Here is a 26,705-nt window from a genome sequence, read left to right on the forward strand (position 1 = left end):
GTTCCCTCCTTGAGCTATATCCCTAAATCCTAAACCTTTGTTCTTAGTTTCTGGTTCATTCCACTGTGACTGAAGAATAATAACAAAGCTTTTACTTAAAGGACTGTGTTTCAAGGTTTTATATCATCTGCATCTATAATCGTCATTTTTTTTTTTCTTTCTCTTAGCCTGATTTTGTTTACTTGACCCTTCATAGCAGAATTCACTAGCATTGTCTGACAGAGGCTGACAGCTGGAGCTTGGTAACTGCTCTGCCTTGTGCAGCAAAAGCTTCTTCCTTTTTTTTTTTTTTTTTTTTTTTTTACTTTGTTATGAAACTGTTCCATCCTACAGAAAATGAAGATGACTCCCTCCCTTTATTCCTGCTCGGTAGTCCCACTACATTTGTCACCATGTCAGCTTGTCTGTCACCTTTTAGCCTTTCCAGTCATTTCTTGCTTTAAATTTTGCTCATAAAAGCAAAACTCATCATTCACACTGGTCTTAGGCCTTTTGCTCCCCTTCTTACTATGTGAAGAGATGGTAATTGTGTAAAGCAGTCCTCCCTCTCCCTCAAATGTCTTTATGGCATTTCTAAAAATGTCATAAAACATATTACTTTGGGCCAGGCAGTGGTGGCGCACGCCTTTAATCCCAGCACTTGGGAGGCAGAGGCAGGCGGATCTCTGTGAGTTCAAGACCAGTCTGGTCTACAAAGCTAGTCTAGGACAGCCAAGGCTACACAGAGACCCTGTCTCGAAAAACCAAAAAAATAAAAAAATAAAAACCCAAAACATATTACTTTGTTTTTAAATGTGCAGTTCAGTGGCATTAAACAAAGTTTATAATGTACGCTCATCGGCACCGCCATCTTCAGAACTTACAAACCCAAGAGTCTATCTACCCAGCATTCGTGTCCTGATCCTGCCCCCTAGAGACCCTCCCTTCTGCTTCCTTTCTCTGCAAAGAGCTGGCCCTTTCACGACTATCTTACTCTCTTAGCGTGACATCCCCAAGGCTCTTCCATGTCAGGATTTCTTTCCTTGATATGCTTGGGCATTGTATTGTATTTATGTGCTTCTGTTTGCTGCTTAGCCATTCAACTGATGAGTATTTAGGTTGCTTCCATGTGTCAGCTATTCTGAATGATTCTGCTATGGACATGAGTGTATGGATACAGATGCCTGTTTGAATTACTGCTTTCAATTCTTTTGAGTATAAACCAGAAGTGGAATAGATAGATCACATGATAATCCTATTTTTAATTTTTGTGAAATTGCCATACTATTTCCCACTATAGCTGGGCCACTTTGTTTCTTCCAACACTGCTCAAGTTTTCCATATTCCCTGCGCCCTCATAGACACTTTATACTTGCTTTAAAAAATAGTTGCCATATTATTAGGAGTGAGGTAATACCATGCACTTTTAATTTCCATATCTAAAGTCAGTTTTAAGATTTATTTCTGTGTTATATATGTGTTTGCTTTCACGTATATATGTGTACTACATGTATGTCTGGTTCTTGCTGAGGCCCAAAGAAGGTGTTGGATTCCATAGAATTGGAGTTACAGATGTTTGTGAGCCAACATGTGGATTCTGGGTACCCGACTGGGTCTGCTGGAAGAACAGTTAGTGCTCCTAACCACCAAGCGTCTCTCTGGTACACATTTACATTTTTAAAATGATTGGTAATGTTGAACATCTTTGCATGTGTTTATTTTTGTTGTTGTTTTTTGGTTTTTCAAGACAGTTTCTATGTGTATCCTTGGCTGTCCTGGACTTGCTTTGTAGACCAGGCTGGCCTGGAACTAACAAAGATCCACCTGCCTCTGCCTCCCTTCTGGAGTGCTGGGATTACAGGCTTGCCCCACTGCGCCCAGCTCTGCATGCGTTTCTTGTTTATATATCTTCTTTGAGAAATGTCTGTGTGAGTTCTTTGGCCTTTTTTAAAGAAAAATTTTTATTAGATTTATTCACTTTATTTTACATGCGAGTGTTTTTGCCCATATGTGTGAACATGCTTGGTGCCTGCTTAGGTCAGAAGAGGGCATTTTAATCAGGTTGTTGGTTGAATTATGTTCCATATGCTCTGGGTCTCAAATTCTTATGAAAATACATGATTTGTAAATATTTTCTGTCCTTATGTGAATGGCCTATTTACTCTGTTAATATTGTCTTTTGTTGCACAGCATTATTTATTTTTTGTTTGCTTCGTGTTTTTGAGACAGAGTCTCTCTGTGTAACCGCCCTGGCTGTCCTGGAACTCTCTTTGGAGACCAGGCTGACCTTGAACTCACAAAGATTCACCTGCCTCTGCCTCCTGAGTTCGGGGATTAAAGGTGTGCGCCACCACACCCAGCTAACACTTTGATTTTGGTGGCGGTGTCCTATCTAAGAAATTATTGCCAAATCCAATATTGAGTGCTTTTGTTCTGTTTCTTCTTCTTCTTCTTCTTCTTCTTCTTCTTCTTCTTCTTCTTCTTCTTCTTCTTCTTCTTCTTCTTTCTTTCTTCCTTCTTCTTCTTCTTCTTCTTCTTCTTCTTCTTCTTCTTCTTCTTCTCCTTCTTTTTCTCCTCCTCCTTCTCCTCCTCCTCCTCCTCCTCCTCCTTAGGTCCTTAACTTTGTCAGTTTTTTACTATGGCGTTAGGTAAGCATCCACTTTCATTATTTATGTGTGAGTGTCCAGTTTCCCCATCATCATTTGTTGAAAAGACTGTCTTTTCCTCATTGAGTTGTCTTTGCATCTTTGTTAAAAATTATTTGAGGATATGTGCTAGAATCTTGATCTAGTCTCTGTTCATTTCAGTGTCTGTCTGTCTGTCTGGCCCAGCGCCACATTACTTTGATTGCTGTAGTTTTATATTAAGTTTTGAAATTCTGAAATGTGAATCTTGCAGATCATTCATGTTCAAGATTGTTTTGGCTATTAGAAATCCCCTGTGTTTCCATTTGAGTCCCAGAATGTACATTTCTGTTTCTGCCAAAAAGAAAAGAAATGGTTGGGATTTTAATAAGGACTTCTAATGAATGTGTGGATTGCTTTAGGTAGCACTGACATCTTAGAAATGTTGTATTTTAATCTATAAACATGAAATGTGTTTCCATCTAGTTAAAAAATTTTGGTGTGTATGTGGTATGTGTACATGGTGTGTGTATGTGTACATGGTGTGTGTATGTGTGTGTACGTGTGTAAAGGTGGGAGGTGTCAGTTGGTTCTGCCTCTGTCAGGCTCTTTCTCTTTCTCCATCCTCTTCCTCGTCATCATCATTATTGTGGTTTGGAGGAGCTGTTTGAAATATAGTCTCACTGTGTAGCCCTTGCTGGCTAGAAGTCACTGTGTAGACCAGGCTGGCCTATATATAAAGATTCAAACTCCTGGGATTAACTAAAGGTGTGTGCCCCCACACCCAGTGCTTTTTTTTTTTTTTTAAAGATATAGTTTCTCTGAACCTGGAGCTCACTATTTCAACTACACTGACTGCCGAGTGAGCCCCTAAGATCCACTTGTCTCTCTGTCCCCATCCAGTGCTTGGGTTATCAAGGCACACTACTTCCTAGCTTTTATGTCAGTGCTAGCGATACAGGTTCAGACTCTCATTAATGTACAGAAAGCATTTTACTAACCGAGCCATCCCTCCTGCTGAATATTTTGTTTTTGTTACTCTATCAAGTGCATTCTTTTCAAATTCCTTTTAGATTACTAAGTATAGTAACATATTTGATTTTTGTAACTTGTATCCTGCTAGCAGTTTTCTTGTGGGATCCTTCGGGTTTTCTTTATTTAAAGTTATATTATCTATGAATAAAGATAGCTTTACTCTTTTTCTGTTTTGAATACCTTGCTTATTTTCCTTGTCTGTTTTGTCTAGAACTCCCAATGACCGTGTTGAACAAAAGTGGTGAAACAGGCTTCTCTCTTTGTTCTTAACTTTAGAGGGGCTGTTTCCATTCCTTCCCTACTGGGCATGCTTGCTGTGGGTTTATTATGTCTAGGAAGTCCTCTTCTACTCCTAGGTAACCATTTTTGTCATGAAAAGATGTTTATTTAGAATTTTGTCAGATGTTTTCTTCTGCATCAGCTGAGATTATCACGTGGTGTTTTTCCTCCAATCTGTTAATAGTACATTATATTTGCTGATTTTCATACATTAAATCCTTCCCATATCCCAAGAATAATTCTCAATTGGCAAATAGTATATCACCATTGGTGTGTGTGTGTGTGTGTGTGTGTGTGTACGTGTACATGATATATGTGTGAGTGTCCATGTTGAAGCCAGAGGTCAATCTGATTGTCATTCTTCAAGAGCTGTCCAACTTGGGGTTTTTGTTTGTTTGTTTGATTTTGCTTTTGTTATGCTTTTCATTTGCTATTTGTGCTCGAGAGCACTTGGGCATGTGGGCAGTGGCCTGCATTTAGCTGTCTGAGACCTACTTCATGGAATGGCTAAGCAGACCATACCTTTCTCCCTTTACCTTTATGTGGATTCTGAGGCTCAAACTCAGGTCACCAGACTTGTGTAGTAAGTGCCTTTACCTGATGACACCTCACCTTGTGAAATAGGATCTGTCACTGGCCTGGAGCTCATCAGTGTGTCTAGAGCAGCGAGCACCAGAGAGTCACCTGTCTTTGCCTCCTTAATGCTGGCTTTTATTTTTTTGAGGATGCGTGGTATCAAACTCAGGTCCTCATGCTTGTGCAGCTGTCACTGTGCCCGCTGAGTCTTCCCAGCCCCAGGTATAACCATTTTAATACGCTGTTGGACTGAGTTTGCCAGTATTTGTTGAGGATTTTATATCCAGTTTTTAAGGAATATTGGTGTATAGTTTTCGTGTGTCTGTCGTGAGGGTAATACTTCTCTACTTTTATAGAATGAGTTGGGAAGTATTTCCATCTCCCCAGTTGCTTGGGAAACATTGAAGAAGGTTGGTATTAATTCTTTAAATGATAGAATTCATCCATGAAGAAGCCAAGCGTAAGATTCTGTCTGTTCAGTAGGCTTCGTTTCTAGAATGTGTCTATTAGATCCAAGCTGCCCAACTTATTAGGTACACACTTGCTCATCGTGCTTTTATAATCCTCTTTATTGCCAGAGAGTTAGAAATGATGTCTCCATTTTCATTGTGATTTAGTGATTTGAGTCTTCTCTCTTTTTTCCTATGTCCATCTCACTAAAGGTTCATCAGCTTGTTCTTTCCTAATAAACACATTTTGGCTTTATTGATTTCCTCTATTGTCTATGATTTATTTCACTTTATCCCTACACTAATCTTTATTGTTTACTTTTTCCTGGAAGCTTTGGTAGTTTATGACCTTTTTAGTTCCTTAAGTTATAGTTAATTTGAAATCTATTGTGGTACTTAAGTTTTTAAAAATTGTGTGAGTGCATGCGTGTCACAGGTAGTTGTGAGCTGTCTGACGTGGGTGCTGGGAACTAAACTCCAGTCTTCTATAAGAGCAGTATAGGCTCTTAACTGCTGAGCCATCTTTCCAGCCCTAGTGCTCTCAATAAATGTATATAGCTTCCCCTTAACACCATTTTTACTGCTACTTGGTTGGTCAGAAGTCAGTCATCATAAGCAACAACAGTGATTGGAACACCGATTTCTGAGATTTGGAGGGAAGAGGCCTATACAACTATGCTCTTTCCTGATGTTTATATTCAGATTAGCTCAGGAGCCTGTGCACTCTGCCTGATGGAGCTAGGTCTCCGGGGCTGGCACTAAGAATGGAAATGGACTGACACTAAGCTCATTTAGTTACTGTATATCCAAAAGAGTTATCCCTGACACATTTTGCCAGTAGGTAGAAAGCTTCTCTTGCTTCTCATACTGCCACCTTCCCCTTGTCTGTCATTCAGTCTGTCCTGGCTTTAGCATCCACTTATGTGCATCGTTGCCATGGCGTTCCACAGTGGCATGTCCCAGGAGGGTAGGTGTTTCCTCTTATCCCCGTTCTTCTTTCCTTTCACCTTTCAAAGACCCTCCCCTCTTCAATTTTAGGTATGAAATAGTAATCTTCATTTCTCTAAATTTCTTTTAAGAAACAAAAGTACCACAAGGCAAATAATAAACTTAATCAGTGGTTGATAATTAGTGAATATTAGTGCCCTTATTAGGGTTTCTGCTACTGTGATAAAACACTATGACCAAAAGTAACTTGGTGAAGAAAGGGTTTATTTTACTTTACAGCTTATAAGTCTGTCAGCCAGGGAAGTCAGGGCAGAAACTTGAGGCAGGAAAAGCTATGGAAGAGCCCTGCTTACCGGCTTGCTCTCTCATAGCTTGCTTCTTTGTAGCTCCAGGGACCACCAGCCCAGAGGTGGCACCGCCCACAATGGACTAGCCTTCTCACATCAATCACTAATTTAGATTTGCCAGCTGGAAGCATTTTCTCAATTGAGAATCCTCTTCCCAAATGACCTGGCTTGTATAAAACTGACATAAAACTAGCCAAGACAATCAGGCTTTCATACCATTTTAAAACTACACACTATTACATTGTGGGTTACCTAAGCATATTTTGTTACACTTGTTTTTTATACTTGGTTTATGGCTTGAGAAGAGAGATGGGCAGTAGGCACTACTGGGAGTGCCTAGCCCTGGGCTTGTTGCTCTAGATATGGCATCACAGCAGCTTAGGGTAGGGACCTCTTCAGCACAGAGAACTTCAGATTTGATTCCAAACATTATCTCTTCCTGTAGGCCAGGCTTGTCTCTTTTTCTGAATTAAAATCTAGTATAGAAAAAAATATATATATTTTAGAAGCCAGGCATGGTGGTGCACGCCTTTAATCCCAGCACTCAGGAGGCAGAGGCAGGTGGAATTTTGTGAATTTGAGGCCAGTCGGATGTGACATTGTGGTTTTGTTTTGTTTGTTTTTTTCCTTTTTGGTGGGGTATATAGTGCATGCTTGTCCTTGTGGTGGGGTGGGGGTGTCCGTGAGTGCACATGTATGTAGAGGCCAGAGGTTAACTTTAGGTACCTTCCTCCATGACCTTCCACTTTATTATTCTTATTATGGAATGCATAAGTAACTCATTCTCTTTCTTTCCATCTCCTTCCCTTCCTCCTTCCTTCCTTCCCTCCCCTCCCTCCCCTTCCCCATCCCCCTTTTTGGTTTTTGCTGACAGAGTTTCTCTGTGTAGCCCTGGCTGTCCTAGAACTCACCTGTAGAGCAGCCTGACCTCGAACTCAGAGATCTGCCAGCTTCTGCTTTCCAAATGCTGGGATTAAAGGCTGTGCCACCACTGCCTGGCACTTAGTTCTCTTAAAGTTATAACAGCGTAGCAACAGCAGCACCATTGGGATCAAATACACTTTCTTTCTCCTTTCCTATTTTTCACAGTCTACAACTTACAAGAGAGAGCATGCCATCACACGTCACTGTAGAGATGAGAGGACAACCTGGTGAAGTCAGTTCCTTTCACCTTACGTGAGTTCAGGGGTCAAACTCTTACCCACTGACGTATCTCACCAGTCCACCTTACTTTTGAAGTAGTGTTCTCAGTGGACCTAGAGCACATCCATTCAGCTAAACTGGCTGGCCAGTGAGCCCCAGCACTCGCCTCTTTCCATCCCCCTGGTGCTGCAAGCAGACACCTCCAGCTTTATGTAGGTGCTGAAGGTCTCAGGTCTTTATTCTTTTGGTAACTGAACTGCCTCACCAGCCCTGATGCTGTGTGTCTCAGTGTGAGTGTGTAACGGCAGCCTCTCCTGTGGTTAAAATGTACTGACCAAGGCTGCTGTACTCTTCTGTAAAAGAAATGCCAATTATTTTTCAGAGACGTTTCTTTGATTGACATCCATTTTCTGACTACTAGATTGTATTATTCATGTGCCATTTTATGTGTAAGATTTCATTATCTGACAGGAAAAAGTGGGACTAATCTTTAGGGACTCCCAGTCCTTATCTAGTGTCTACTCTTTAGAGGATCTGTGTATTATAATCTTATTTGATCTTTGTAACAAATAAACTGTGGCCAAGGAATGATAAGCAATACCCTCTCTCTCTCCCTCCCGCCCCCCCAAGATTTTATTTATTTATTTTATATATATGAGTGCTATATCTGCATGAGACAGTGTCAGATCTTAGTGTAGATGGTTGTGAGCCACTGTGTGGTTGCTGGGAATTGAGCTCAGGACCTCTAGAAGAGAAGACAGTGCTCATAACTGCTGAGCCACCTCTGTTAGCCCTGAGTAATTCTCTTAAAGTCATACTGAGCGAGCTAAAGATAGCCACCCAGAGATCGCGTGCGTTCTCATTCTTCTTTTCCACTCTCATTGCTCCTGCGAGTTTTAGAGTGTGTGGTTGCAATTCTTCTTACTGACCTGGTTTTGTTTTTTGTTTTGTTTTTTTTTTTTCGAGACAGGGTTTCTTTGTGTAGCCTTGGCTGTCCTAGACTCCCTTTGCAGATCAGGCTGGCCTCAAACTCATATCGATCCGCCTGCCTCTGCCTCCCGAGTGCTGGGATTAAAGGTATGCGCCACCACACCCGGCACACTTATCTGTTATTTATGCAAATCTAGAGTAGATACTTAACTTTTGTCTGTAACACTTGAGAGAAAAAAATATAAGCAAATCTCTTTCTTACAGGTATCAGTAGCCGATGTACAATTTGGCCCAATGAGATTTCATCAAGACCAACTTCAGGTACTGTGCTGTAATGAGCACATTTCAGTTGTCTCTAATGAGGAGGGAGAGTCGGTGTGGATACTAGAACTAGGTCATAGTTAAGTTTCTTGGACTTAATAAGGATGCTATAATCCTTTCCTTGGGAATACATACTGAGATTAAAATTTAGGGTTGCAATAAAGGGTGAAAAGTGTATTATAACTGTGCATACACTTACATGTGTGTGCACATTGAGAGGAAATAAAATCAAAGTGACGAAAGGCTAAGGGCTGATCAACCCTGAGGAAGACTGTTTAAGGCATTGTTATTCACAACCTTTCTGTTAGTTTGAATTTTTCCAAAATGAAATATTAAAACATAGCCTTTTCCATTACACCCAGTTTTTGTGGGGGTGGAGTGGGTGGGAGACAGGGACTCATATAGCCCATGCTGGCATCAGGGGATTGGAGAGATAGCTTAGTGGTTAGGAGCACTTGTTGCTCTTGGAGAGGACCTGGGTTCAGTTCTAAGTGCATACATGGTAACTTACAACTGTTTGTAACTCCAGTGCCAAGGGGTCTGGCACTCTCCTGGGACTCCATGGGCACTTTTACACACGTGATGCACACATGTACAAGTAAGCAAAACACCTGTACCCACAAGACAAAAATAAACAAAAATTTAAAAAGAGGTCAAATGTAGCCAAGTTATATAGAAGCTTCCTGAACATGAACTATGTTTGCTATTGTATTTTAACCTTGTAAACAAGGCTGACAGAGATGTATTCTTGGTTCTTTGCAGTTGTGGTATTGGAACAGAATGAGGTGAAAGATTTCCCTCAGTTTTGTAGCCAGCCTCTGTCTACCAGGCTGCGCCATTACCACAGCCTCTGTAGTCTATTGAGCCTAGCTTTCAACCTGATTTGCCTGGGAAGCCTGGTTGAATAGGGGAGAGGCAGCAGATCCAGGCTTTATATAGTTCAGGCCAGCACCAAGACAACCAAGTTTTTGCCTGGCATTGGCACAGATGCTACCTAGATTGCCTGGGTTCTGTGCCCATGTCACTTACCCAGAAGGCTCTCAATTATAACATTATAGTCATCAAATCTTCTCTCTCATATTTAGAATGACTTTTTAACATGGAGACATTACATAAAATTTGAGTCAAAACATGTTAAGTAAATCATTTTAGGATTATGTGTCCCAACAGTTTCACTAAAGTCCTTGCATTTGCCATCTGGGGCATCTCACTAGAATACCAGCATTGCCATACCAAGTTAACTTTCTGTTTGCTAACATAAATATCTGTGCATTTTGATTCAATTTTAAAATAAGATGTTCTGTCAAGTCTTTTTTGAGTCCTATCAACAAAAGAAGTAAGCATATGTTCCATGCACTTGGACCTCCAGCCTAGAAATTAGCATTGACTTGACAATGAATGCTAATATCCCTGAGTTATATGTAAGAAAAAAAATGTGTATTTACAGATGTTATGCTCACATCTTGTGTCCTAAACACTTAGGAATTTTTCGTGGCTTATTTAAAAATGACGGTTACAATAGGATTTTAGAAAATGTGTTTGTGCTCTTCTGACCCAGGTACTTTTAGTGTTTACCAAAGAAGATAACCAGTGTAATGGATTCTACAGGGCGTGTGAAAAGGCTGGGTTTAAGTGCACAGTCACCAAGGAGGTGCAGGCTGTCCTTGCCTGTTTCCAGGACAAACTCCATGACATCATCATCATCGACCACAGAAATCCCCGACAGCTGGATGCAGAGGCTCTGTGCAGGTGAGCCAGAGACCCGGCTGGCCTTTGTGATAATAAATGAGCCTGTAAGAAACACATTAAGTTAAATTCAACCTCCCTTTTCCTGTAAGCAAAATAATCAAGGTATTATAACTTCATTGTTTTTAAGACTAATCTTTATTTCTTAATTGTCTTGCTCACTTTATTTAAAACAGTAAGAAATTGTCTTGTATGCACAAAGCCTTGGGCTTGCTTCCCAACCCCACAAAAAATCAAGACAAACAATAGTAAGAAAATATGAATGACAATCATTAGTGTTAAATGAAACTCAACATTTAATTAATATAAACTATTACTTGCATATTACTGAAACAAAGAATATGATTATAATTTTCTAGACTATTTTAAAAGAATCTTTTTGTGTGGTATATATGTGTGTGCTCATGTGGGTCTGTGCCAGTGTAAAAGTATACATGTAGAACCCAGCGATCAACATAGGTGTCTTCTCTCATTTTCCACTGTTTTGTTTTGTTTTAAGATTTGTTTATTTATTATGCATACAGTGTTCTGTCTGCAGGCCAGAAGAGGGCACCAGATCTCATTACAGATGGTTGTGAGTCACCATGTGGTTGCTGGGAATTGAACTCAGGACCTTTGGAAGAGCACGCAGTGCTCGTAACATCTGAGCCATCTCTCCAGCCTGTTTTGTTTTGTTTTGAGGCAGGGTCTCTTACTGGACCTCAATCTTACCTTTTCAACTAGGTTGAATAAGTTGTAGGGAACCTGCCTGTTTCCACCTTCCCCAAGCCCTGGGCATGCTGCCATGCCAGGCTTTTATGCTTGGGTAATGGGGATTCAAACTTGGGTCCTCATGCTTGTATAGCAAGCCATCTAAACACTAACACTCTTCCTAATGGTAGTTGTTGTGTAACTCCAGAGCAAATAGTACACAGTAGGCTTAACTGGCCAATGAAGAACAGGCCTTTAAAAATACGGTCCCTGATCATATTCTTTTCCTGATAGGCTCTGGTTGAGAATCTCAGGTCTTTTTGGTTCCTTCCTACCACTTCCTACTAGATCTTTGCCTTGTGGGGAGAGAGTCTGGGAAGGGCTGGTTCGTTGTGTCATCCCTAGTGAGTTTTCCACAGGTAAGGGTAGGCCCTGATAGTTTTTCACGTCAGCTTCATCTTGGTTTCAGGCTTTCTCTGTTTTGTTTTTCTTCAGATCATCTCTGCAGAGACATCTGCCTAATAAGAACTATCCCATCAAGAGATTTCTCTAGAATCCCATTCCTCACATGACTTTCCTAGCTCTCAGCAGACCTGTGCAGCTCATGAGATCTTAGCCTGGCAGAACACCGTCCTTCCTTCATCCTCCTCTTGGGGTATCTGAGCAATACCAACCCGAGGAAGGCTTTTCATTAGTGGCTGACCTGTCTAAACTATCATTTACATGTAGCTTTTAGCTGGGCGTTTGGAACTCCCTGTACTCCTGTGCAGTACCTCGTGAAGGCCAGATACTTTTGTCGATTACATTTCCAAATCTTGTTTCAGAGCCTTCCTTTGCGAGTTTTGGTTTTGGTACATATGGTACTATCTCCATATGGATGAACAAAACATGCATCTCTCCTCCCAGGGACTGATACTCTGGTTGCGAGTGTGGTGGTAATATTCAAACTGTCTGCTTGACTAGATTAAGGCACCCAAAGGCATCAGAAAGACCTCTGTGAATGCCTGTGCGGGCATTTCTAAAGAGGATTAACTGGAAGGGGCAAGACGTGCTCTGAGTGTGGGTGGTACCATGCCATGGGCTGGGGTCCTGAAGTAAATGAAAAGGGAAAAGGAAAGAGCCACCAAGCTCCAGAATTCATCCTGCTTCCTGATTTACAACAGCTCTGAGTGCTTCTGCCACCAGCCTTGCCCACCAGGACAGACTGTAGTTCATGAACCAGCAATAAAAATGGACTACCTTTCCCTTAAGTTGCTTCTTGCACAAGAAAAGTAACTAATACATAGGATGTCTTTGTTTCATATGGCTATAGCATAAAGTTTGAGTCTAGGTAATTTATAAAGAATAGAAATTATGGCTGGATAGATGACTCATGACTAAGAGTACCTGCTGTTCTTCCAGAGGACCTAAGTCAGGTGGTTCACAGTGTCTCCCCACCCCCTGCTCTGGAGACAGTGTCTCACTGTGCAGCCCTGGCTGTCCTGGACTCACTATGTAGACCAGGGTGGCCTTGAACTCACAGGGATCCACCTGCCTCTGCCTCCCTGAGTGCTGGGATCAAAGACATGTACCACCATATTTGGCTGATTGCCTGTAACTTTACCTGGGGTATGCGGTTGGGGACCCCAGTCTTTCTCCTCGCCTCCTCTGTCACCTATACATGCATGGCACACAATCACAAGACATACACATGCACACATAAATAATAAAATAGAAATAAGTATTAACAGCAATAGCACAGAACAAAAAGAGACTGAGAAAACTAAGCTGAGGGTGGTAGTAGATTCAGTTGTCTTGTTGGATCTCTGGAATGACAGACGGCTATGTGAACTCTCCTTTAAAGGGCCTTTAATCTCATTCACTGGAAAGGAGCCCAAATAGCCCATATTCTTAAGGCCTTACTTCTTGATGCTATCACATTGGCAACACATAAATTGTGAAGGGCACATAGGCATGCCATACAGAGACAGGCAGGTAAGTTCAGAAGAAGAGCTTTATAAGGAAAAGGAGCTTCAGAGAAGACATCTGAGTTGACTAGTGAGGGATGGGCAGAAATTTGAAAAGAATATTGGTGGAGAAAAAGCAACATAGGAGTAGCAGAGTGCCAGGGCTCCTCTGCTCAGTGTTCATGGCTGTTTGTCAGACAGTTGTAGAGTGTAGTTCAAGGGAGGTCTGGGCCGCAGACAAGAGCCAGATACAAAGGCCTAGTGTGCTGAGCCATTCTTTGGACTCTACTCTGGGTAGTTAAGACACTATACTGGGTATGGCAGCACATGCCTCTAATCCTGCAATTTAGAGGCAGACAATCAAACTTTTGAAGACATCCTAAGCTACATAGTGAGCCTCTGTAATTGTCTCTGCTGCTTTGTGGGGACTAATCAAGATTGTCTCTAAGCCATGACCAGCACACACCAGCCTCTTCAGCTAAAGTACCAATGAAGGAAGGTGCTGAGGGGGAGCTTAGTTTCTCTCCCATTGCTGTCTTCTAAGCCTGGGATGTCGATTGTGCTTGTCATAGAAACATAGAGTTGCCCCCTGAGTGCAAGGCTTCTGTGAACTTGCCAGAGCCCTATGATCAGCTCCTTTTGCATTTACATTCTACGTCTGCTTAGAAACTCAAATGAGGCTGGTCAGCTGTGGGTTTCCTACCATGTTACAAGAAGGGACAGACGGAAAACAGGGCTTCACATTGTGCAGGTGCAGAACAGCAAGCTACGATTCTCAGGTGTGGTTTGAGAGCTCGAGAGAGTGGGCCAAGTGCTCTTGGCAGTAGACAGAGACTGCTGCTGTGCTTTCTGAGCCTCAGTTGTACCTGCTGACCTGACCTGCAGCTCAGACCCAAGAGAAAGATGGTTCAGACACCTGGGGTTCAGGGAAGCAAGCTGTCAGCAGCCTGGAGAGACGTTACTTCTGTTCAAGGGTGAGTGACAGGATAAAGAAGAGGATGTTGGGGGAGGGTAAGAGCTGCCTCAACATAATGATAGGGAAAGAATAGCACTAAGGACCAAGAAAAAAAGTGTGGCAGGGGGGAGGGTGCAAATGCATGTAGAGGCCAGAGCTTGACATAAGGATTGGTTGTATTTGATCATCTTCTTTTAAGACAGGGTTTGTCACAATCTCGGAGCTTATCCATTAGGCTAGACCTACTGGCCATTGAGCTCCATAGCCCTTCTCCCCCGAGGGCTGGGACTACAGCCATGCACTGCCACACCTGGCTTCTACAGGGGTGATCTGAGCTCAGGTGTTCACTGTTCACTTTAAGGCAAGCACTTTGCCAAGACGCAATTTAGTGTACTCAGAGGAGGTAAGAAATATCCTTGGTGCCATAGGAGCATATCTGTGTAATGAAAGGCAGGATCTCATGAAAGAAGATAGAGGAAAGAAAAGAGCCCTGAACCTGCCGTGCTCCAGCACAGAGACCCCTTTGAGGTTGTGTGTGTCGAACAACAGTTTTACAAGGGTCACCCGAGACCATTGCCAAACATCGATATTTACATTATGATTCATAACTGTAGCAAAGTTACAGTTATGAAGGAGGATCGAAAGTAATTTTATGTTTAGCAGTCATTACAACATGAAAAACTATAGTAAAGGGTGGCAGCGTTAGGAAGGTTGAGAACCACTGCTCTAGCAGAATTAAAGCCCACAAGAACACAGAAGCAAGAGTGCACTCAGGATGGGGAAAGGGCTTGGTGGGTGCGGAGGTTACTGTGCAAGCTCGAGAACCAGAGGTCAGATCCCCAGAAGCCATATAAATGCTGCCTATGCGCAGCCCAACCTGTAATTTCAGCCTCAGAGGGCAGGGACAGGATCCCTGGAAGAAGCTGGTTATCTAGATGAGCTGAAACAGTGAACTTCAGGTTCACCTGAGAGACCCTGCCTCAGCAACTAAGGTGGGGAGTGATTGAGGATGACTCCTAGCACCCCACCAACAGATACATGCTCCTCTCCTCAAATAAAAAAGATAGAATTGAGACTGTCAGACACATTTGTGCCATTTCTTGATTCACCTTGGTCTGAAGATCAAGATCACTGTGAGCCTCCGCCAGGTAATCTTTTTTAGTGTTTTGGAGTTGTTTCATGTGACTATTGACTGGTAATTTCAATAGTATATATTTCTGGTTCTTTACCTAGTAACAAATTCTCCGATATCTCATGGGGCATGAAGCCACCTAAAAAGTATGTTGCATTCTTTTGCTTTTCTAGTAGCCATTTATTGGAACTATTATATGTTTTCTGGAAAGCATCCTTGACAGGAGGTGTATGCTATGCTGTTTTTCCTAATCTTTTTATTTATTTATTTATTTATTTATTTATTTTTGGTTTTTCGAGACAGGGTTTCTCTTACAGTCTTGGCTATTCTGGACTCACTTTGTAGACCAGGCTGTCCTCAAACTCACAGTGATCCACCTGCCTCTGCCTCTGCCTCCCAAGTGCTGGGATTAAAGGCGTGCGCCACCACACCCAGCTCATTCAGATGATCTTAGACCACAAAGAATAAATCTTATTTTGACAATACTAGGGAAATATACAATGAAAAATCCAGGTTCTTGGTTCTGTAGAGTGATACAGGAACTCTGAAATATTCTTCTGCATATCTTTTATGTGTGAGACAGGAATGCACTTACTATTTGCTTGCTTGCTTGTTTGTTTTGAGCCAGGATCTCTCTTCATAGCCTTGGCTGTACTGGAACTCGCTATGTAGACCAAGCTGGCCTTGAACTTACAAAGATCCTCCTGCCTCTCTGCCTCCCAAGTGCTGGGATTAAAGATGTGTACCACCACACTTGCCAGGAATATATACATTTTGTTTATTTTTATATTTATATTTGAAAAACTATTCCTTCTATATTAATTGGTACATGAAATTATTACTGCAGCGGTTTCCTTAGCCAGCTAGTTCCCCAGTGATTGATTGACACAGAGAGACTATGACTTATTATTAAGCTGTAGGCACTATGGTGGGCAGATTCTGACTATTCTAATCCTAGTACTGCTAAAACCCATATAAATAGCCAGCTACTTGCCAGTCTGATGACTCCCAGGCGGCTTCTGCTCCATCAGCCTGTCCTCATAGCTGTACCCACATGCTCATCTTGCCTCATGGTGACTCCCTTCTCGCTGGCTTCCTCCCCTCCTGCTACCTCTTCTCTTATCTTCCTCCTAGTCCGGATCCCAACCCTGAACACCTCAACTCCATCTCTCTCTTCTGCCCAGTCACAGGCTTTAACATCTTTAGTGGCCAATCAGGGATAATTGGGGAACATTCCTTACCATCACATGGTTACAGGAGATAGTTCAACATTCATAATAATGTCCATGGCAAGGTGGCAGCTAGATCTCAAGGCACTGAAATCAACATATGGAAACGTATATTTAAATCATGCTTTGGGGTTTTCTATCACATGCAGTTAAAGGTAGTGTGGTTCTGAAACACTCAGTTTGCTTGGTCTTTAGGTCTCAAAGTCTGTCTTCCTAGTGTCCTTGTGTACATTTTGACTATGCCAAGTCATTTCTTTCCTAGTTTCATGAATTCTAAAGCAAAATTACTAGTTTTTAAAGGGTGTTGTTTTTAATGGTAAGTTCTGTCCCTGACATTCCTATTTCTAGCCAGTTGTTCCTTTTCACTAGAGGAAGTCGTGTGTGTACTTCTATCTTCATGTGTAGTGTAGCACTGCTTTGATGTGCTTGTGGCTAGATGGACATGGTCCTCTCTCCTGCTTCTTCCTTGACACAGAGCCCCTTGTTTGTTTCCTCCAGGAATGGGCGGGTCGTCCAGAACTCCTCCCTCATATCACTTGCATGGTTGCCTACTTGCACTATATTACCATAGCTATTTCCCCACTAATATGCTGAGAATGTATTTGAAGTGGCTGGCTAGAAACTGAAGTCTCCCTTTCACTCTCCATTTCAGTTATGATGAAGGGTTTGATGGAAACATGTAAGAACAGATGCGGTGTCCCTAGAGTCACAGGGACAGTGTTCATGAGTGTGTGCTCTTCTTTCACCGCTGGAGATTAGAGTCTGCATGGGTATGGGTTACCAGGAATGCGCTGGCTTTGTACAGATGAGGGTCTGCTGCACCAATGATCCTTCTAGGCCTGAGCTGATTCTGGTCTTCTCCAGGCAGGAAGCCCAGGGTTGGACACCTAGCCAGCAAGTCCTACAGTGACCTGTGTGGGAAGTCTTTTCCAGTAGAGCTCTACAGTGCTCTTTAGGTTGGCTCCTGTGGGGAAGAGAGCTAGTAGAGTCTAGGGGACACTGGGAAACACAGAAATATTGAAAAAAGGTAGGGAGAGCTGTGTGTCCATGAGAGAGATTAACTGGGTCCTGCAGCTGCTTTTCATTTTGAGTAGCCTTCCCTGAGGGCTAGTCTCAGCTTCAGACCCACTGGAAACTGCAGTCTGCATGCCCCAAGGTAAGGGTGAGCAAAGGGCAAAGGGTTTGCTCATTCTGTGATTACATTGCTGTTCCAAGGATAGTAGTGTTGTTTTATTTTCATTTCTGTTGTTGTGATAAAATATGCTGACAATAGTAACTTAGAGGAGAAAGGGTTTATTTTAGCTCACAATTAGCATATTATGGCTCAGCACTGTGGAGGAAGTCTAGGTGACATGAACTGGTAACAGCTACATGCATTACGCCTAGTGCATGCTCAGGTGTTTGCTTTGTGCTCACCACAGTTTCTCTACTCTTACACAGGTCAGGACTTCCTGTGTAGGGAATGGTGCTGCTCACAGCAGGCTGGGCCTTTCACATCACTTAACTTAGTTAAGACAATGCCCTACAGACAGACATGTCTATAGGCCAACACAGTATGTACAGTCTCTCCTTGAGACTCTCTTCCAGGACATTATGAGTTGTTTTGAGTGGACAATTAAAGATATCCATCACTAGTAGTTAATTGGGACAGAATAACATGGATACATAAGGCCTGCAAGTTTTAAAATAGTTACTCTCTGGTTCTTTACAGAAAAGTTTGTGAGGGATCAAGGCCCGTTATATATAATTCTCTCATAAATACCTAGAGTAGTTGTGTTATGTAGCATCTTTAGGAGAATTTGGAAGTTGCCACTCAAATAATTTTTTGTGTTTAGTGATTCAGAAGTGGCATTAAAAAAAAAGCTGATGTCATGTAGTCAGCCTTGGGTGGTCTGTCCCATCCTGAATATGTTGTTCTCTTGTAGCTAGGACAGTCTGGATATGGCCCTCTCCACCGCTCCTGTCTAAAGCCCCAGTGCCTGGTTCTCCTTAGATAGCTCCATCTTCTTCTCAGTGAAAGATGAGTTCAGAGCTATTATAGGCCTCCAGCAGAGCCCTCCTTTCCTGCCTCCTCATCTCATATATGCCTTTCCTCTGATCTCTTGATTGCAATCTCATTACTCGTGGCCTATATAGCTGCTTTCCCTAAAGGGTTGTGCTCCTGCTTGGGTGGACAGCCTTATACTCCTTGGTGATAGAATTCTTCACTCTCTGACAGCCTGGCTCCTGGTTGCCTTGACCCCATAGTCTGTACAAGCAGGAGCCTGAGGCAATGTGCAGAAGCTTGCACTCCTTTCTGAGGGAGGAGACAAGTGAATGTGGACCCTTGTACTAACCTAGATTAATGCATAAAGTGTGGCCTTACCTGTTTTATTTGCACCTGACAGTTGTCATGGTTACTACAGTCCACCAATTAGGAGTTTGTCCCTGGGGAATCAAGTGGCCAAGAAGGTAAATTCAAAGTTTGAAGGGAGCTCTTCCCTCTCTTGCTTTCACTCCCCAATTGTAATTGTACAACTGAAACTATGAAAGTATATTTATTTTTAACAATTATTTTTATATTTATTTAAATTTTTGTTTTTTTAAAGGTCTATCAGATCATCAAAACTCTCAGAAAACACAGTTATTGTTGGTGTAGTACACAGGTAAACATTTTTTTTTAATGTTGAAATATATATGTCAATGCAATGCTATTAACAGATGGTAAAGTTAGGGCTTGCCTATGACAGGAGAGCCTCTTTGAAGTCTGGCTTTCTTTACTCCTTAGTTTTTTATTTTTCTTCTATGCTTGACCTCAGGGAGAGAGAGTTCTGCTCTCAAGTTTAGTTTTCTGATTTTGGGGTTTATTTGGGAGGGTTCAAGTTAGGGTTTCTCTGTGTAGCTCTGCCTGTCCTGGAACTCACTCTGTGGCCCTGGCTAGCCTTGAGATCCACCTACCTGCCTCTGCCTCCCAAGTGCTGGGATTAAAGGCATGTGCCACCACTGCCTGGCCTAGTTTTCTGGTTTTTGATCTGCAGTTTACAGGCAAACAATTTTATTTATTTTTTCTGAGACAGGATTTCTCTCTGTAGCTCTGGCAGTTCTGGACTTGCTTTGTAGACCAGGCTGGTCTCAAAGTCACCGAGATCCTCCTGCCTCTGCCTCCTGAATGCTGGGGTTAAAGGCATGCGTCACCACACCTGACTGCAGGCAAATTATTAAGAAAATTCCATTCTTGTAAGGGTGAAGGTTGTGAAAAGGAGGCTTTCTGTAAGGATTTGGGTAAAACATAAATGCAGAGACTTGTCTCTCAAGTTAGAGCAAGGGAAGGACAGTGTACAAGGAAGAGAGCAGATACTTAAATATGCACTACTTATAGTCTGTATAGACAGAAATGCTTCTGTGCCCTTTTAATCTTCTAAAAGTGAAAGATAAGAAAATTTAATAGCTCAAATATAATATATACATATATAAGTTTTATATATGAAATAGATGCCTGAACACCATTAAGTTGTTAAAATAACCTTTGTATTTAAAGTGTTCAAATATTTGGGTGCAGTGCCAGGCACCTGTAGTCCAGCATTCAGGAGGCCCAGGAAAAAAGACTGATGGCTTGAGCCTAGGAATTTGAGGCCAGCCTGAGTAACAGTGCAAGCCCGTACCCCACAAAACAGATTATGATAATATCCTGTCAAAAGCAGGATATGAAATTGAGACAGGAAAGTCTTTTCAATTTCATATGCATATACCTAATCATTTGAAAGTGCCCGTTTGTTGCTGCTGAAGGCTGTGTAAGTCTGTGTGCACCACCTAACCCTTCCCATCTTCCTTCGAAGGGTGGACAGAGAGGAGGTGTCCTTAATGCCCTTCATTGCTGCTGGATTCACGAGGGTATGTACCTGCTTTTTGGTTGTACAAGTGTAATTCAGTGTGATAGATCTCCGCCTCCATTCAGTGTCCAGCAAAAATTTTTAAATGATTTTGAAGAAAAAAATTCTTCCTGTTATGTGTCACAGTTTGACTTTGTAATCTGATAGTCTAATCTGTAACACTTCACTTCCATAGTCTCAAAACTATGCCTGCCTAAGTTGTCCAAATATAACAAAATGACCTGCATTTGACATCCTCATTCGCAAATTATATTACAGAGTGTGTTTTTACAATGCTTTTGTGTGATTGTGAAATTTATGAAGTCAGTTTAGTGGCTCTGGGAATGAGGCGAGGCAAGCCTGCTCCTCTGCCCCTGCTTCCACCCTTAGTCTACTGCTTCCTCTTAAACGATGCCGTCTCAGGGTGCTAGTCAGCTGGTTGTAGTGAGGCTATGGGGGTTGGTGATACAGTGAGTGGAAGAATGCTTGCTTAGGATGTAGAAGGCCTCGGGTTTGATTCCCAGCACGGGAACACAAACAGACAGACAAATCAGAAGTCACTGAGAGACTAGATAGATGCGGAGGCACATACCTGTAATCCTAGTACTGAGGGTAAAAGTAGTTTGGTAGATACATATCATTTCTACCCAGTGAAAAATCTGGCTACATGGGAGGCTATTTATTGATGTAGATAAACAGAGATGACTCCTTGTTCCCAGGTCTCACTCACAGAGCAGGTGGTAATCCTTGCCTGCCTCAAAGCTTCTGCCCCATCTGGTGAAGTAGGGCAGTGCACTCAGAAATCCCTCCTTGCTGTCCCTGGCTAGTCAGCAGTAGGCACCTATATGTACAGCCATCTTGGGTACCCCCTGGAGTCCTGGCTGCTGTGGGCTGCAGGTCTGTTACTCCGCATCCCTGTCAGGAGGTGAGAGCTAGAAGGACAGTTGTCTCTAGCCTCTGAGAGAGACAGACTTGGCCCCTTCCCTTTGCTTTTCTTTAAAAAAAAAAAAAAAATTAAAAAAAAAATCTGTGTGTTATGGGTGTCTTGCCTGCATATGTGTCTGTGTACCATGTGTGTACCTGATGCCAGCAGAGCAGAAAAGGGTGTCAGATTCCCCTGGAACTGGACTTCCACATGGTTGTTAGCTACCATATAGCAGTTAGTAATTGAAACTGGGTCCTCCCAGGAGCAGCCAGTGCTCTTAACCATGGCATGCTCTAGTCCCATTACCTGATCTTCTCATTCCTGTAGCAGTTTGAAGGCAGAACACTTCCTCCTGCCAAAGCTTTCCTTGTGGAGGTCTGTGATGGGTAGGAACAGCATTATGGCTCCTGTTTATAAGCAGAGGCAAGCTCAGGAAGAGTGTCTCATTAGGATCACACAGCTTGTAAGGCATGGAGCTGCCACATCCACATGAACCTAGATTGCTTGTCACTCAGACAAGACTCTCCACCTTTGCAGTGGAGCGACCTCCTCAAGCAGCTCATGTCCCATATGGATCTGACTGGGCTTGGTAGACAGTGGTCTGTAGAGGCTCTTCCTCTTAGGCCGCAGCTTCCTCCTCAGTTGGAGTTACTATACATTTATTGTGCAGGTAAAAGCAAAGAACTTCTCAGGGAAGCAGAGGCAGGTGGATCTCTGTGAGTTCGAGGTCAGCCTGGTCTACAAAGTGAGTCTAGAACATTCCAAGGCTACACAGATGAACCCTCTCGTGGGGGGCGAGGGGCGCCACCATGCCTGGACGGTGCCATTTTCTGTAAGGGAGCTGTGTAGTCTCTGTGGATACCCTGAGACTACTGTGCATAACAACATAGTGACATCTAAGATATCATGAAGTGTATTATTTGATGGTGGAATGAATCCATTTTATTGTAATTATGCAATTTGTTTTGTTGTGGCACATTTCCATGATATAAAGTTTATTGTGCAGAATACCTGATGTCCACAGCAGTAAGAGACTCCTGGTACCTTGCTGTGGACAGTGATCACCAGTCAGCCTCTTTGGCAGTTAGTGGGAAATGTTCCCTAAGTAGAAATTCCTTTCCTGAGCCACAGATGTAAGTAGAGGTGTAAGTGTACTTCTATGTTCAGAGAGTTTGTCTGCTGTTAAGGAGGACAAAATATTGTTTCAAAAACTCCTTGAAAACCCAATATAAGCAAAGCAAGACTTTGGTTAATAAACTTACTTCCTACAGAATCTAGCCTTAGAGCCAGGCGTGGTGGCACACACCTGTAATCCCAGCACTCAGGGAGGCAGAGGCAGGTGGATTGCTGTGAGTTTGAGGTCAGCCTAGTCTACAAAGCAAGTCCAGGACAGCTAAGACTACACAGAGAAACCCTGTCTTGAAAACACAAAAAACCTGAAACAAAACAAAAAAAGGAATCTAACTTTTTTTTTTAGTGATAGGAGATGAGCAGGGAACCTTAGTGTTGCCATTTTTAAAGCTAATTCAGTACATTTCCTTTCCTCTCACTTATTTTGTTGTACGTTATAATCACAAAGTAGTTCTTAAAATTTCAATAGCCAAATTGAAAGGTTTAGAATTTCTTTTGTGGTGTGCATCAAAGGTGCTTCTTTATCTGCAAAGCTCCCTTTCTGTTTATAGAGGTATATAGAAAACCCCAACGTCATGGCCTGTTACAATGAACTGCTCCAGCTGGCATTTGGAGAGGTGCGATCACAGCTGAAACTCAGGTAATTCTGTCCTTCTAAAAAGCCCTCTGGACTCCAGGGCAAATTTGCAAGCAAAGGTCGTTTGTCCGTAGCTGACACCAGTTAAAATAGGGTAGGTATGAGTTGCCTGTCAGTAAAGTGCATACAGTGCAAACATGAGAACCTGAGTTCAGAGCCCCAGCGTCCACATAAAAAGATGGGTGTGCCTGTAATCCCTGCCCAAGCCAGTGAGTTCCAGGGAGAGACTCTGACTCAAAAAATAAAGTGGAGAACAATTAAGGAAGACATCCAGTGTTGACCTCTGGCCTCTACACATACAGTTTGTTGTTGGGTTTTGTTTAGTTTTAAAGATATGGTGGATAGTAGGCTGCCAGTGCTTCTCAGACAGACTTTCTGGAATCTGTCTCAGTATGATGAATAACTCCCATTTAAACACGAGGCATCAAAGCAGTAGTAAATGAGAAAAAAGTGAGTTACAAAGCCACACATGCTAGATTTTCTGTTTTGTGTGTTAAGGGGGAAATACTTTAAATATGCCATACCTAATATAGTACCATTTTTCTCTGACAACTGATATTTTATCATTATCATTTGGTTTGTTGAGACAGGATCTCATGTAGCTTAGGCTGGCCTGGAACTTGCTGTTTAGCCAAGGTTGACCTTGAACTCCTGATCCTCCTGCCTCTATTTTCCAAGTGTTGGGGGTTGCAGTCATGAGCCACTATGTTTGGCTATAACTTGTTTTTGGTTAAGAGATTTTTTTTAAATTTAATTTTAATTTATGTGCATTGATGTGAGGGTGTCAGATCTTGGAGTTACAGACAGTTGTGAGTTGCCATGTGGGTGCTGGGAGTTGAACCCGGGTCCTTTCGAAGAGCAGGCAGTGCTCTTAACCACTGAGCCATCTCTCCAGCCTAAGAGATTTTTGTTTGTTTGTTTGTTTTGAGACAGGGTCTTGTTGTGTTATCCAGGGTAGCCTTGAACTTAGAATCCTTGTTCCTTGGCCTCCTCAGTGCTTGGATCATAGGCCTGTCCGACCATGTGCATCTGAGATTTTTTTTTTTAAATAAGAAACAAACAGTAGCCTAGATATTAGTATATCAAGTAAGAAAGAGCTTTAAAATACTACCAGGTTCATAGAAGAGAAACAAAACCAACCATTCTCTTCATTCTGTGTCTCTTCTGTGTCCAATTATTTAATATTTCTTTCTAGGGGGTCAGAGAGAGGCTGTTGTTCTGTGTGGATATGCCTGACCCAGATAAAAAGCTATGGAAATTGGAGTGTTACAATTCATAGGAAGCAATAGTACATGGCCCCATATGTAGGAAAAACAAGTACTTTATCGAGTGAAATGAGCTACTAGAGTTAATGTAGAGCCACCATCTCTAAGCAGGAATGCTGAAAGGATAGGTACGGAAAATGAGCTCAGACATGATCTGACTCTCAGCTCAGAGCTCACAAGTAGCAAGTGGCAGTTAGTTCATTTGTTTGTGATTCACATTTGTTTATGTATGCATCTATTTTAAGGCAGGGTCTCACTGTCTATCCCAGAGATCTACCCATCTCTGCCTTCTGAGTGCCGGAATCAAAAGTGTGCACCCACCACACCTGGCCTGTTACAATTTACATTTCTAATACTATAGCAGTTTTCTCTCTCATCTCCTGAAGTTGAACACTTCAAATTTTCTTCCTCAATACCTTAGCATAGTGAACATAGTAGGGTCAGCATATAGTCCTGCATTGAAACTCCATTCCTAAATCTTGTTCTTTCTTTGTCTCAACTCTTCTCCTGGGTTTCTTTGGACTCTATTCCATTATTTTTGTGTTCACTGTTCTTAGAGTCCGGTCACTCACTTCCTTTTGCCTGGATTATTGAATCCCCAGTCAGTCTCCCCACAGTTAGCTCTGACTTTCTCTTGTCATTCTTCACACAGAAATAACGTGCAACCTCCATTTGTGTTTCTGTCTTATAATATGCCGCTGAGTTCAAGGTAAAGTCCAGGCTCCCAGGTGTGGCCCCCAAGACACTCCTGAATCTGCCTAATGCTGTACTTCTCCTCTCCCATCATGCCTTGTTTTAGCCGACAGCGTACAAAGATGTACATTACAAAGGAAATGAGAAAACATATAAAAGGAAAAGAAATGTGGGACTAGAGACAGTGGACTACAAGGAGACCTGTTCTGCCAGTGCTAGAGAAATGAAAGAAGCAGCCTTTTTACTGCTGTGTCACCAACTAGAATGAAAGTCTAGAAACAGGCCTGTGTGTATGTGAAGACTGGGGCCTGATCAACACAAAAAAGTGAGCTGCTCAGTGAGTAGGAGCGTGACAGCTGCTTAATTAGTTGAAAAAGAAGTTAACATACCCCAGTTTCACTCCCTCCCGCAAAGAACCACCAATGAAGTAAAAGCTTAAATGTAGAGCCATGTTAAATGCTCAAAAATATAGGCAAAATATTTGATTGGGTGATGAAGCCATTTTAAAGTCAGCATGGAATAAAAACTGAATTTCACAAAGGAAGAGAAACCAAACAAGTTACAGAAAAACATTAAATCCTTTGTGTATGTAAAAAGAAACAAACCCTGAAATAATGTTAAAATTATAGGAAACTGAATGGAAACAAAATTATTTGTTGCATATCCAATGGGCATTAGGTTAGTAGCCTAAATAAGGAGCTTTGAGTCAAATAATGAAATGCTCCCCCACCGCCCAAAAAAACTTTAAAGCTATGCACAAGCAATTTACAAGTCAGAAAACATGAAAAGAAGTTCAAGTGAACTTGTAATCAAAGAACTAAAACTGAGTAAGATTAGCATTTTCCACCTGGCTGTTGTGCTCTGCTGAAGAAGAATGAGGAATCCCACGCGGCTTCTCACAGCTCTGTGTCCTCTGAGCTGCTTATGGCAGAGGTGGAGTGTGATCTCACTACACGGCTGTGACTAGCCTGGAACTCACCATGGAGAACACGCTGGCCTGGTAGAGATGTGCCTGCTTCTGTCTCCCAAGGACTTTTTATAAACTGAATCATCTCACCAGCCATTTTTGAGTGTGTGTGTGTGTGTGTGTGTGTGCTTAGGGTTTTATTTTTAAGTATGTGTATAGGGGAGGGGGGTGTATGTACATAGCACAGGCGCCTACAGGGACCAGAGGCATCAGATTCCCCTGCAGCTGGAGTCGCAGGCGGTCATGAGCTGCCTGACCTGGGGCTGGACACTGAACTGATGGGCCTGACAGGGCAGCACATGACAGAGCAGCGCTGAGCGCTCTCTCCAGCCCCTTCACTTTTATAAGATTATTTTTATTTTATTTTATTTATTTTCTGTATGAGTGTTCCATCTGGGTATACACCTGAATGCCAGAAGAGGGCATCAGCTTCCAGTATAGATGGTTGTGAGCCACTATGTGGTTGCTGGGGATTGAACTCAGGACCTCTGGAGGAGCAGACAGTACTCTTATCCGCTGAGCCATCTCTCCAGCCCCTATAAGATTATTTTTAGTATTTTCATTAGGTGTATCTGTGTGTGGGGGGGGGCACTGTGCATGTGAGTGCAGGTGTCTTCAGAGCTCAGAGGAGGGTGTGGATCCCGTGGACCTACAGTTATAGCCACTGTAAGCTGTACGCTGTGGCGCTGTGAACCAAACTCAGATCCTCTGCAAGAGCAGTAGGTGCTTTTAACCCCTGGGCCATCTCTCCACTCCTTGTTTCTAATTTCAGTTTTTTAAATTAAAAATTGATTTATTTATTCTGTGGGTTTATATACATGGAAGTGGGCACTCACAGTGAATATGCGGAGGTCGAGAGAGGAGTCTTTTCTCTCGAACCATATGCGTTCCTTGAGATCATAGTCAAGTT

General features: G+C 42.4%; 1 protein-coding gene across 1 annotated transcript in view; it reads left to right on the forward strand.

The window, feature by feature from the left end:
* Pde8a (phosphodiesterase 8A) overlaps positions 1 to 26,705 on the forward strand; it is a 120,982-nt gene that overhangs the window by 58,441 nt on the left and 35,836 nt on the right. The window contains exons 2-6 of the mRNA XM_051148819.1: positions 8,575 to 8,631; positions 10,190 to 10,380; positions 18,918 to 18,974; positions 20,145 to 20,199; positions 22,785 to 22,873. Of these exons, the coding sequence (XP_051004776.1) occupies positions 8,575 to 8,631; positions 10,190 to 10,380; positions 18,918 to 18,974; positions 20,145 to 20,199; positions 22,785 to 22,873 (449 nt within the window). The remainder of the gene's footprint in view (positions 1 to 8,574; positions 8,632 to 10,189; positions 10,381 to 18,917; positions 18,975 to 20,144; positions 20,200 to 22,784; positions 22,874 to 26,705) is intronic.

Source organism: Acomys russatus, chromosome 7 (genome assembly GCF_903995435.1).
Source record: "Acomys russatus chromosome 7, mAcoRus1.1, whole genome shotgun sequence".
Taxonomy (NCBI): domain Eukaryota; kingdom Metazoa; phylum Chordata; class Mammalia; order Rodentia; family Muridae; genus Acomys; species Acomys russatus.